General features: G+C 42.6%; 2 protein-coding genes across 2 annotated transcripts; both read right to left on the bottom strand.

Moving 5' to 3' along the window:
* Positions 1-5,239: 5,239 nt before the first annotated feature.
* On the bottom strand, positions 5,240-7,262 carry LOC136517412 (threonine synthase, chloroplastic-like). Its single transcript, XM_066510969.1, has one exon. It carries the CDS (start codon positions 7,133-7,135, stop codon positions 5,561-5,563), a length of 1,575 nt encoding a protein of 524 aa, XP_066367066.1. The 5' UTR covers positions 7,136-7,262; the 3' UTR covers positions 5,240-5,560.
* Positions 7,263-7,905: 643 nt separating this feature from the next.
* On the bottom strand, positions 7,906-11,527 carry LOC136517250 (peptidyl-tRNA hydrolase, mitochondrial-like). Its single transcript, XM_066510787.1, has 8 exons — positions 11,216-11,527; positions 9,973-10,057; positions 9,183-9,250; positions 9,055-9,105; positions 8,902-8,975; positions 8,547-8,605; positions 8,379-8,455; positions 7,906-8,201 (listed from the first exon to the last, which is right to left on the bottom strand). Exons 1-8 carry the CDS (start codon positions 11,471-11,473, stop codon positions 8,082-8,084), a joined length of 792 nt encoding a protein of 263 aa, XP_066366884.1. The 5' UTR covers positions 11,474-11,527; the 3' UTR covers positions 7,906-8,081.
* Between the last annotated feature and the right edge of the window lie 1,344 nt (positions 11,528-12,871).

Raw genomic sequence — 12,871 nt, 5'->3', positions numbered from 1 at the left:
AAATATATGCCAAAAAATATTAATATTTGTAATACCAGATAAGCATCATAGATTAATCGTGTCATATAATAAACCTAATTGAGATGTAAATGTTGATACTATTTTCTTAAAACCTAGTCAAAATTGAAATTGGTTGACTCCTACAAGATTGAGACTTATTTTTGGGACAGGTAGAGTATATAGGAGAGCTATTACTATTCGTATATTGCATCTTTCTATCATTGTTTTTAACAGTCTACACCCTCCGTTCTCTTTTAACTGTCCTTCTCGCTTTTCGAAAAAATCAAACGAATCTAATTTTGATCAAATATATAAAAAAAAATATTAATATTTACATTACATAGTTAGTACTATTAGATAGATTATTGAATATATTTTTATAAGAAATTTATTTAGACATACAAATGTTGCTAGTATTTTTTTTCTATAAATATAGTCAAAGTTAATAACGTTTTTATCAGCACGTAAACAATAGCAACAAAATAATTAGAGACAGATGGAGTATTATTTTTCTTTTAGAAAATATCCTCGATTGTGTATGGACTACTCTATGAACTAGTCACTATTTTTAAATTTATATGAGCTGCTTTTAAATAAGGGTGTGGTTGCTCTAGGCAGCCACAGCCCACGGTTGCAGGTACACAAATCGAGCAGTAGCAGGTTAGGGTGGGCGTTCGGTTCTCGGTTCGGTTTCGGTTCGGTTCCCTCGGTTATTGATGAAATTCGGTTCCTAGAAAACGGGAACCGATCGGTTCCAAAAAAAAATTTAGGAACCGAGCATTTCGGTCCTCGGTTATTTCGGTTCGATTCCGGTTCTAACCGAACTAACCGAATTTTTTCAGTATACCTCAAGACAATAATAAATATACTTGTTCTAAGGCAAATTTATACAACACTATATTCATTTTTAATAATAATAATATATAAGAAAACAATAGCAATATAGTAACACAAATATATAGCAGTTCAAATATAAAACACTACACATAAACCAAACATAATCCTACAAAATACAAGTAAGTGAAGTACAATTCATGTAATTCGGTTCTTTCGGTTAATTCGGTTAACTGAGAGTAGGAACTGAATTTTCTTCGGTTATTTCGGTTATTCAATATCAGGAACCGAACTAGGAACCGAAATTTTTGATTTCTGTTATTTCGATTCGGTTCCGATTATTTCGGTTCGGTTCTCGGTTCTCGATTCTCGGTTATTTTTGCCCATGGTACTAGCAGCGGTAGGTCCTGCCCAACAATCACAAACTAACATGTCCAAAACGAACCATGGTGATTGGGATTGTTCCTGTGCACGTTGGTCATGCATGCATGATGGGTCATGGCTCATGACTCGCAGGGACTGTTTTTTTTTTGGCTTATAATAATTGCAGCCAAAGAATGTGGTCGATCCAATGATTTCCTCTTTTATTTGTTTATTTATATATAAAAATATACTGGAAACAGGAAAAAGGCAAAAGGCATTGGAGGATGGCACAGTGATCAGCCCTGTTCTGTAGCACTACTCCAGTAGTATTTTTTTTTTCAGTGAAAGAACTATATTTTTCTCTTATAATAAATCAGCATAAACATCAGCATAAGCTAAATTTCAGCTAAACGAACATGGCTTCATCAGCATTCCAATTTCCAAAATCCTGTTCGTGTCGTCAGATTGCAGCGACAATGCCCTGTTCTTTCGCTGCTCCCAAAATCGTTCCTTGTGTGGTTCATTCCATCTCTAAAAAAATACAACACAAATGCAAACATGTAGTATATGCAGAGTGTGAGCACACCATAAACTCGGCGACGGTCGATGTTCAGTGTGTTCGCTCGTTGATTTCAGTCAGAGCTTATCAGCTATAGTACAGTATTTTCTTTTCACAATAAACCAGCATCAGTCAGTCTAGAAATCAACCAGCAAACAGGCTAGTTGTTAACTGCTGCCTAGTGAAATGCGCTTTTGAAAATTGAAACCACCACATGCTTCGGTCCGGTTTGACTTTGGGTCTACGAGTTTGGTCGTGGTGGCAGGCAGGCATGAAACAGTGACATGCTGTGCAATCTGCACTGCATAGGGCAGGCAGGCCGTGGCACTGCAATGGCGCGCACGTATTTTAGGCAGGCAGACGTGGATGGTGCCGGAACAATCGCTCTGATGGATTGATCGTTTTCGTGGCTTATAAGTCGATTGATGTTGTTTTGTTGTGAGAGAAAAACATTATATCATGGTTGATAAGTATGATGGATACGATCAGGCGAACATGGTGATGTTAAGCTGGATGCATGAACTAGGGTGCAGGGATAATAATTGAAGTACTCCATGTCATTCTCGTTTTTTTGAGAAGTCAAACATTTTTAACTTTGACTAAATATATATAAAAAAATATTAATATTTATAATACATAATTAGTATCATTAGGTAGATCGTTGAATATACTTTTATAATAAACGTATTTAAAGATATAAATGTTGCACGTATTTTCTACAAATCTAGTCAAAGTCAAGAAAGTTCGACACTTCTATTTTAACACGTAGGAGTAACCTCATCAAAGTCAACTGTGTCAGTTGGAGATGACGACAACCATTCATGCTTTGGGATGCCTCTGCCGCGCTACAAGGACATGGAGCCAGCATGGATGCATTGACCAGGGTGCAGGATAGCTAACTTACCTTTATCAGAGTCAACTGTGTCGAATGCAGATGAAGCTTTTTCTTTTAAGCTTCGGCGCCCAAAATCTTCTTGGTGAATCACCGGGTTCTCTGTTGTCAGAACGTGGGATTTCTGCTAGGCAAGAATCACAGACCAGAGGTTCGGGTCTTCACGATGCGATGGGCTAGTTGCTGATCAGATGGGCCTCTCTATGCGCGTGGGGACAACCGATCCATCAGCAGCAGTGAGGCTGCACAAGCCGCGTCTTTTGGGCCTGAACCCGTCCAGCCCAATGTGTTTATCACATAGCTATTCTTTCGTCGTACATCGAAAAAAAATCCACATTATCTCCCTCAATTTTTACGAAAGTATATTTTTCCTCCCTGAAATCTAAAACCAGATAAACCATCTCCCTAAACTTTTAAAACCGTTCGTTTTACCTCCTTCACCAGTTACAAGTGGTTTTCGAACGCGGTTTTGTCTTTTTCTTTTTTATTTATTTCGGCTGGATCTTTAAAAAATCATAGCAAATCATAAAAAGGAAAATTCAATTTTGTTGGACTCCACATGAGTAGATCTACACAATGAACATACTTTTAACAAGTACACACCTAAATAAATAAATCTATAACTAAGGTATACATGATCCAATGAGTATGAAATTTTTACTACAGTTCAAGCATACAATAATTAGTCCACCATAAAAATTTCACCACAATTGGACTATAGAAACTACAGCTATGAATTAATTATAGAAAAGCATAGATTTAAAGCTACAGCAAAAAAATTTCTACTAAAACATACCATATTATATGTTCACGGTGTAGATTTACTCATGTTAAGTCCAACAAAATTAGATTTTCTATTTTATGATTTTTTTATGATTTACTATGATTTTTCAAAAATTCAGCCAAAATAAATAAATAAAAAGATAAAATTGTCTTTGAAAACCGTTTATATAACGTGAGGTAAAATGAACGATTTTAAAAGTTCAGAAAGCGGTTTACCGGATTTTCGAGTTAAGAGGAAAATATACATATGCCGGCGGACATGCCCGTCGGCCCCCTGATCAGAGCGCCATGAGCCCATGAGCGAACATTGCCCGTCCAGCTCGGCGCCAAACTTTCCGACCTCCGCCATCAGTCCATCACCTCACCTCCACGGAATTTATCTCGCGCGCGTCCAGGTCAAGTGGTGTGCAGAAACCCAAAAGTCTCTGTACAAAAGTTGAGGCAATCTGATTGCAATTCTAGCTTTTATAAACACTATTCCCAGAGTGCATTGTATCATGTCACCCTTCTAACGTTGTCATGACAAGTACGGTACAACTCACCCAATGTATAGTATCATCACAGTGTTGTTAATTAGAAGGCTCCAAACAATTACTTCCTCCGTTTCAAATTATAAGTCGATTTTTTCGTTATATCGGATTTGCTATGTATCCAGATCTATATTATGTTTAGATACATAGCGAATTTGATGTACCAGAAAAGTCAAAGCGACTTATATTTGAAATGAAGGAAGTAATTATATACTCTCTCCGTTTTAAATTCTAAAGACGTTTTGGTTACGTATCTGGAAAAAAGTCAAAACCTCTAATAATTTGAAATAGAGGGAGTATATAATTTCTATGACAATAAGCCAAGGATTGTGCAAGATTTTTCTAACCTTGAATGTTACGATCAAGCTGTATCTTCAAGATGATCCTCTCTCTGTTTGAAAATAGAAGTTGTTCTCGTTTCTCGAGAAGTTAGTTTTTTTTATATAACTTTGATCAAATATATATGAAAGAGTATTAATATTTATAATACATAATTAGTATCACTAGATAGATCGTTGAATATACTTTTATAATAAACTTATTTGGAGATATAAATATTACAAATATCTTTTACAAACCTAGTTAAAGTTTAACCTACATGCACCCCATAACGTATCCTATAACGACTTCTATTATGGGACGGAGGGAATATATACCTAACTTTTACATGGTATCCCGTAACGACTTCTGTCATATACGTAACTTTTACATCTATATCCTCATTATTTCCACGTCATGTCAGCAAAAAAAAAAAAAAAAATACCACGTGGCATTTAACCACTGAAGTATGTTACTATCCACTAGGACTAGCCTCATCAGGTTGCTAAACTGAAAACAAGCACCGATCAATAAAATCACCAAACCCAGATTACCTACGATTTCGCCTAAAAGAGGATACCAGATTATCTACTTTGCCTAAAAGAGAACACCAGATTATCCACTTTGGACCACGCTCATACTTGATTGGACCTTAATGGTGGCGGTGCTATTGTCGGCCTGTCGCTTATTTGCAAACGGCATATAGGCTGTGATACACACGAATATCTACTTTCTTTGGACCACGATGATTAGTGCAAGTTGCCACGGACCACCAACCAAAATTCAAGCATCAAATCTGCAATGAAAACTCACAACCAGACCGAGGCAAAACCAGCAAGGTTGGCATCCATTATCACCAGTAGCTTTCAGCCACCATTGCAATTGCAACACCAAAATGATCAAACAACAATCCACACAGTTAAGAGCCAAAGTACTCGACAAGTTCATGCACAAAGGACAGACGAGCGAGTGATGATTATTCAATCCAACAGCAACACAATCACTTATTCTCCATGGAACACATCATAGTACAAGAGGTAACCACTCCCAATCTTGCAAGAGATAGCCACTCCCTGCTAAACTCCTCAAACAGATATAGCCTACCCCAAACAGAAAATTTGAAGTCTAAAAGATACCACCTAAAAACTAGCAACTGACGAATCCACTGCATTCGAATCAGATGCAGAACGCAATTGGCATACAGTAACCAATTGGAAATCAGATGCAGAACACAATTGGCATACAGTAACCAATTGGAAAGTGTTAGCCAAACACAGGTGCTCAGAGCTTACCCTTGAGCCTCTTCTTCAGCACATCCATGACGGCACCAAAGTCAGCCTTCACGCTAACAGGCGGGTTGGAGTACTTGCAAGCCATGTCCTCGATCTTGCTGTCATGGTAGTCGATCTTTGACTGCGAGAACTTCAGGCCATGAGCTGTGCTGACGACCACCGTGCGATCGTTTGGCCCGATGATGCGCTGGTCCCTGAGCTTGAACAGGGCAGCAAGCGCAACCCCAGTATGCGGGCAAGCAAACATCCCGGTGCGGTCAGCGAGTGACATTGCGTTCATGAGCTCTTCCTCTGTGGCCTCCTTAACAATGCCATTCGTTGCCTTGAGCGCGACCACAGCTCTGTCCACAGACACCGGGTCACCGATCTGAATCGCTGATGCAAATGTTGGCCTGGCCACCTGCGGTTGGAACTCGGTCCAGCCTGACTTGTAATAGCCGTACAGTGGGTTTGCGTTGGCAGCCTGTGCGCAGACAAGCCGCGGCACACGATCAACGAGCCCAAGAACACGGCACATCTCAAATCCCTTGTAGAAGGCATATATGTTCCCCAGATTGCCTCCCGGCACAATCACCCAATCGGGCACCTCCCAATCGAACTGCTGCAGTATCTCAATGGCCGCTGTCTTCTGCCCCTCAAGCCGGAGGGAATTGAGCGAATTGGCAAGGTAGATAGGCAGCTCGGCAGTCACCTCCCTGATGAGCCGCATGCATCCGTCGAAGTCGGTGTCGAGCGAGAGCACGGTGGCGCCGTTGGCGATGGGCTGGATGAGCTGCTCCAGCGAGATGCGATTGGCAGGGAGGAAGACAATGGCCGGGATCCCCGCGGCGGCGCAGTAGGCGGAGAGCGCGGCGGAGGTGTCCCCCGTGGACGCGCACCCGACGCCGGCGATGGGGCGCGAGAGCGGGGCGCGGCGGAGGCAGTTGACCTGGCTGACGAGCACGGTCATGCCGAGGTCCTTGAAGGAGCCCGTGTGGGAGATGCCGCAGTGCTTGACCCAGAGGTCGTTCATCCCGACAAGGTGGTCGCGGCCGAGGCGCTCGGCCCAGAAGAGGTTGGAGTTGCCCTCGAAGAGGGAGACGATGTGGTCGGGGTCGATCTCGGGGAGCACGAACTCCTTCTTGGACCAGACGCCGGAACCGTAGGGCCAGGTGGTGCGGCCGACGCGGGAGTCGAAGAGGTCGCGCCAGTAGGCGCCCGAGAAGCGGGCCAGCGCCTCCATGTCGTGGCGCACGTCGAGGAGCCCCCCCGAGCTGGAGCGGTAGACGATCTCGTCCAGGGAGTAGCGCTCGTTAGGGTCGCCGTTCGGGGCCGGCGGGAAGGGCTCGTACCAGGCGGAGAGGCCCTGCTTCGGAGCCGGGTGCCGCGCCGCCTCCTCGCGGATGTTCTCATCCGCCGCGCGCCGGTGCTTGGTGGTGGCCGCGGGGGAGGCGGCGTCGGTGGCACAGCAGCGGACGCGGCGGGCTGCCGAGTGTAGCTGGAGGTGGCGGCTTGCGGTGGCGGAGCGCGACTGCGGGTGGGAGAGGAGGAACGACATGGAGGCGGCGTGGGTCGTCGCCGCCATGGTGGGGAAAAAGCTGGCGGCGGCGGAGTGGGATTAGGGGAGGGGACTGATGAGTGATGAGTGATGAGTGACGTGGATGGGAGGGTTTAAGGAAGGTGGATCTGTGGAATCGTGTTTTTTTTTTTGAGTGGTGGGGTTGGTGGAAAGCTGGACGTGTCCGCGAACGGTGGAGAAGCACACAAAACAACAATTATAGGGAAACTAAACTAGTTTTGTTTCTTTCTATGGTATATATATGAATCTTGCTAATTGTCGCAAAAAAAAACTTGCTAATCACAATGAAGTATTTCCACATATATATAGTCCGAATAGGTCTGTTCGTTTCGCTGAAATTTGGCTTATGCTGATTTGTTCGTTTTGTTAAAATTTAGTTTATGCTAATGCTGATTTGTTGTAAAAGGAAAACACTGTTCATTCATTGAAAAGTACTGCTGAAGCAGGTAACAAGGTATTCCGTCCTGAAATAAGTGCATTCTAGGGTCTTTTTGTATTAAACATAACTGACAGAGTTGGAGACAAATTTTTGGATCAAGTGGTCCAGTTGGCGGTGGCAATTGGCAGGCTGTCAAGGGAAAACCTGGCATTGCATAGCTTGATCTTGATGCACAAACATATACCAAATGTATAGTCGACATGAACTAAAACATGAGATCATAGATTCAGAGCAGTTCTCTGAATACAGTGTTGAACATTTTGGGGGTTTGATGGTGTTGATCGATGAACGTTGGAGCAGTACATGTATTGAGTTATCGCGGAGAAAAACACAGAAAGACAGAAATCCAAATAATCCCCATAATCTGAAAACAATATGTGAATCCAATTTACATTACTTGCTGTGTGATAAAATGAAAACCTCTACAGATCAATTAGGGTAAATATATCTTGGCGGCAATGGCCCTTGTGTCAACAACTAAGCGAACCTAATAATTTATGTGTCGTTTGGTTTTCATCTATTCAACATTTCTGGTGGCTGTGGAGGAGTGTTCACAAATTGTGCACTCTTGTTGAATCCTTCCTGTACCATAATTCTTACTGCTTGCAAGCCCCTTTGGAACGTAACTTCAAGCTGCAGAAATTGGTGAGAAGAGTTAACGATATTCTGCTTGAATAGATCAGTGTAGTGCATTTCAGCTTAAGATTTTATGATACCATGGTCTACAGTCTACTTAAGAAAAACATCATAAGAATAGTGATCAAGCAAATTTGCATGCATCCAAATGGTATAGTGCAGTCTAGCGCAAACCTCTTCCTTGTCTTGCTTGGTGAATGACTGTAGAACAAAGCTGATAGCACCCAGCTCCTCAGGTGGCCGTCCAATGCCTGTACAACATTTTTTTTTTGGGTGGGGGGGGGGAGGAATCATATTTCAGACTTAACCACTGACGAATAAAAAAATAAATAATTGTCGTACCAATCCTTAGACGTGCGAAATTGCGGCTTTGTTTCAAATGGTCAATAATACTCCTCATCCTGTGATTTGTACAAATGGTTAAGCGAAACAAAGCATGATAGTTTTGATAGAACTACATTAGCATGTTTGTAAACTATTGAAGAAAACAGAGGGTTCACAAGGATTTATGTTCCAAGTTCCATTTGAAGAAAAAGAAATGTAACAGTCGCCTCATAGTGGAGGGAAGGGTTGTGAGTAAAATTCAATTTATAAAGCAAGTGTTATATATTATTTTTATTGAACCATTCACTCAAGTCCCTTTCAATTTAGCCATGGAGTACAAGGGGAAGAAGGGTTCTAGAAAAGAAATGAATACCCATTGTGCCCACCATGTCCCCCCTTTGGCAGCAGACGCAATTTCGCAAAGGGTAGATCAAGATCATCATAGATCTATAAAGAACAGGAGACAATTTATGTGACAAAAGATTCTCATAACATGACAAAGTACCAGCTCAAGGACAACATTTACCACAACTAATTGATTGAGTGGTATCTTGAAGTATGAAACCAGCTGTCCCACCTACATAAATAGCAGTAAGGAGAAAAGGACTAGCAAGAACAACTGATTTCAAGCTGCAGTAGAGTAATTTCACTTACAGACTCACCACTTGCATTCATAAATGTCTGTGGCTTGGCAAGCATTACAGGGACATCACCAATGAGGCCTAAATTAGAGTGAAGCATTATATTTTCAAAAACATACATGTCTATTTTAATTACATTAGATATATATCTAATCATAAATTGTGAATTAATAGGTTTTCTTTGTTTGCAGATGATTGAAAATTCCAAATGAACTTGCTAGTAGATACGGAGTACTTCTTACAAAGCATTAACTCAGAAGGTGCAAACAGGAAGTGTATGATCAAGAACAGAGAAAATTCAGATAAATGGGGATTCATCTGTTTGATCGCTGGAAGCACTCACTTACCTTAGATAATGCTCAAAAGCTTAAAAAACAGCACTTAATTGTACTGTTTAACAAAAAAGTTCACATGAAGAAAAAGCTTAGAAAGACCAATGGTAAAACTCAAGAGAGATGATGTCTTACTTGATTCTGCACAAGTCACACAAGAGAAATGACAAATAATTAACTGATTAAATTAGCTAGCAAGAAGAAAAGGAAGGAGAAAAACAAAATATCAGATATTACAGCATTTCGGCCAGTCAAGGACAGAGCCAGAAATTGGGGAACAAGGGAAGTCAACTAAGAGTTGAAATATACACGACAAGGGGTGCCAAGTACTTGTAGTACCAGCAAATTTCTCAACATGCAAAAGAAACTGCAACACTATATTGATCACCATGAGGGCAACATAAAATGCTTAGCTAGGTGGAAGTTTTATCACTCACTGATACAGACCCATATATCAGTAAAATTAATTACCTTTTCCGACAATCGCCTTAAATTGTTTACTGCTGACTGAAATGCCCTCAGCTTCCGCAATAGCATCAATCATCTCAAAGCCAACCTGTGTCGTGACATAAGATGATTAAAACATGATTCTGGATCTTACAATTATTTACTACTGAATTCACAGCATGCTCTACTAAAGCAATAGTTTACATCCTATATAACATAATCAAAGATCCAGTTTTTCAACAGAACAATGCTACATTATGTCTATGTTTGAACCGTAAACCAATGCATACTTAAAATCACTAGAAGGCATACGCACAGATTATAAAGAATTAAATGGAAGCTCCAATGTGCTCAAGACAACCAATATGCAAATTAAGCGAAGCTCAAGATGCCTAAATGCCAAAACTTTCTATGAAATAGTATGAAACAACAAAAATATAAGAACAACTTTATTTGAAGTTATAGCCTGGTGGATAAGATTCAACCTTCATAAATGGTAGCCCTTCCCAACTTAATCATAAACATGCTATCTTGGTTCTTCTAGTTGAAATCATAGTTCTGCTAATGCAAAATTGTAACTTTGGACTAAGATTTACATTTCACGAATTCGGTTCATGCTTAACTAGTTTCATTACGACAAGGTTATGATCTCTATATGCTAACTCCTAAAACAACAAATTCCTCCAATAATCAGACAAGAGAAGGGGATTCAATGCAGGACACATGCTATCCGTAGCAAGAAAAAAGCCTAAAAGGGGATCATTTCCATTGCCAGCAGCCAGAAAGAAAAAAAAAAGACAAATTATCTGTGTTAGAGAATTAAAAGGGATTGCACATAACCACAGTACATGGAAAAAGTGATAGACCCCATGAAGAATTTTCAATTCTTAATGCCAAGGTAATTGTGATGGAAACATGCGCATGCAGAATTACTTGATGAGTTGAGGTAAATAAAATGTTAGCACCACAATCAGCAACAGTTGTTGTCATCAACCAAGCATGCCCACCCTAGAATATCTCTCAACCAAACGCAACCTTATTCCCCACTCCTGCATCAGTTGAATCCACTATTATCGACAGACAGCCCATCCATATATCGAAGTAAAAAAACTAATCTAGATCGAATTGCCTTTTCCCCCAAATAGCAACTCTGCCACCGTGGTCGCCACCGATGAGGCAGTCGCCCTCGCATCTATCGTCGTCTTAGCTAGATTTATCCTACACGAGACGTGACGGACGGGCAATTGGAGAGAGCTCGCGAACTTACGTTGTGCCGAGTGCCTTTGTACATCCGCCCGGGGTTCCCCAGACCGACGAAGAGCCATGGTTTCTGGGCGCCGGCGCAGGCGTCGGCAGCGGCTGCCGCAGAAGACGAGGCAGCGGCTTCACAAGCGAGAGCCGGCATGCTCGAGGGGTTCGTTCGACCGAAAAATACGCGCGAGAATCCGAGGCGGTCGGACACGGAGCCCAGGACGGCGGAGGCAAGCGCGGAAGAAGAATCGAGGACGCCGGAGAAAAGCCGCATCGCCGCCGTTTGGTTGTTATTATAGCACGCGGTTCCAGGGGTCCGAGCTGTTGACCGAAAGATAACCGGCGGAGTGGCGGACCGATTGCCCATGGGCCTATAGTAGGGGCCCAGGCCCCAAGCGTGTCTCTGGTGACTGGACAACATTTCAGACTGCGTATTATTATTATTTTTCCGAAACAATCTCCCAATAGGACAAGGAGTTCCTCGCTTTTTTTTTTTGGAACAAGGAGTTCCTCGCTTCGCGCTGTTCAACATATATGGTAGAAAAAAATAGTATCCTAAGAGAAACTGGATCCGAAAAATCGACAAAAAAAAAACTCAAACATGACAGCCTCACTAACTAATCCCAAAGCAACCAATTGCACATGAGATCTCATTGCACATATAGCAACACACAATGCATCATCGTTCCCCAGCTCCTAGCTCGGCACGAGCAATCAGCAGCTTTGACTCCCATAGCGAGCATCAACTAGAGTCCCAAAACATAGCTAGCCCCAACACACCTCACCTCACCCGGCACTAAACAACCGGTAATATGGCATAACGGTAATGCTCTGAACCGGACGTCCATCCGCCCGCTGCTCCGTTGTTGAGCCACGATGTCAGCCCAACAACTCAGGCTCTTTCGTTTCTTAAAAAAAACCGTTCATCCACTTATTCCCATCCACTCGTTCCTCTTCCTATCGCTCTTATTTATTCGCCTGCCGCATTTGAGCGTATGGCCGCTGGCCCTCCGAAGCGCAGCGCGTGGCCGCCTCCAAGGTGCACCGCTCGGTTGCTGGCCTTGCCAGGCGTGGCGCGCGGCCGCCTCTGAGTCGCGGCACTCGTCTACCGGCCCTACCAGGCGCAACGCGCTGTTGCCCTCTCCTTGTCGCGTGCCCGTGGCCTCCCCGCCGCTCGTGCGCCCGATGCCTCCCTTCCGCGACATGCAACCACTGCCGCCGGCCCACTACATACAAGCGTCGTCGGCCCGCTGAAAGGTCATTGTTTAGTTTTGGTAATTGAGTGACAACCTAGGTGGACTAATATATGTTTATATGAGATACACAGGTGATTAGTCCACAGGTACATATGTGTGAGCAATACATGCCATGGAGGTGAAATGCTTTGGATATGTTGCAAAGCTCACACATGTGATGATGGATCTCATTGCATATGAGACATGACATTGAGTCATGTGACTAAGGTTTAGAAGATCAAGACAAGGCTTGGCTTGACGGACCGGTTGCAAGAGTGAAAGGGCAAATCGTGGACTTGGCACCGATGGACCGAGGCAACAGTGAAGAACAAGTGAGGTCAAGATCGATGAACCAATATGGTCACGTGATGATATAAAGTGGATCATATCATTTGTGATATTGTTGGTGCATGTGTTTCATCAACATTAGAGGAGAT

The sequence above is a fragment of the Miscanthus floridulus genome, chromosome 17, assembly GCF_019320115.1.
Source record: "Miscanthus floridulus cultivar M001 chromosome 17, ASM1932011v1, whole genome shotgun sequence".
NCBI classification, from domain to species: Eukaryota; Viridiplantae; Streptophyta; class Magnoliopsida; order Poales; family Poaceae; genus Miscanthus; species Miscanthus floridulus.
Note: the sequence above shows the minus strand (reverse complement) of the source record. Positions and strands in the feature narration are given on the sequence as shown.

Excerpts from the sequence above, each read along its gene's own strand:
- LOC136517412 (XM_066510969.1), bottom strand. The coding sequence starts at position 7,135 with ATGGCGGCGACGACCCACGCCGCCTCCATGTCGTTCCTCCTCTCCCAC.
- LOC136517250 (XM_066510787.1), bottom strand. The coding sequence starts at position 11,473 with ATGCGGCTTTTCTCCGGCGTCCTCGATTCTTCTTCCGCGCTTGCCTCC. Across the intron at positions 9,106-9,182 it reads TGAATGCAAGTGGTGAGTCT|GTGGGACAGCTGGTTTCATA; the intron begins GTAAGTGAAATT and ends CTATTTATGTAG. Across the intron at positions 8,202-8,378 it reads CCAAGCAAGACAAGGAAGAG|CTTGAAGTTACGTTCCAAAG; the intron begins GTTTGCGCTAGA and ends CAATTTCTGCAG.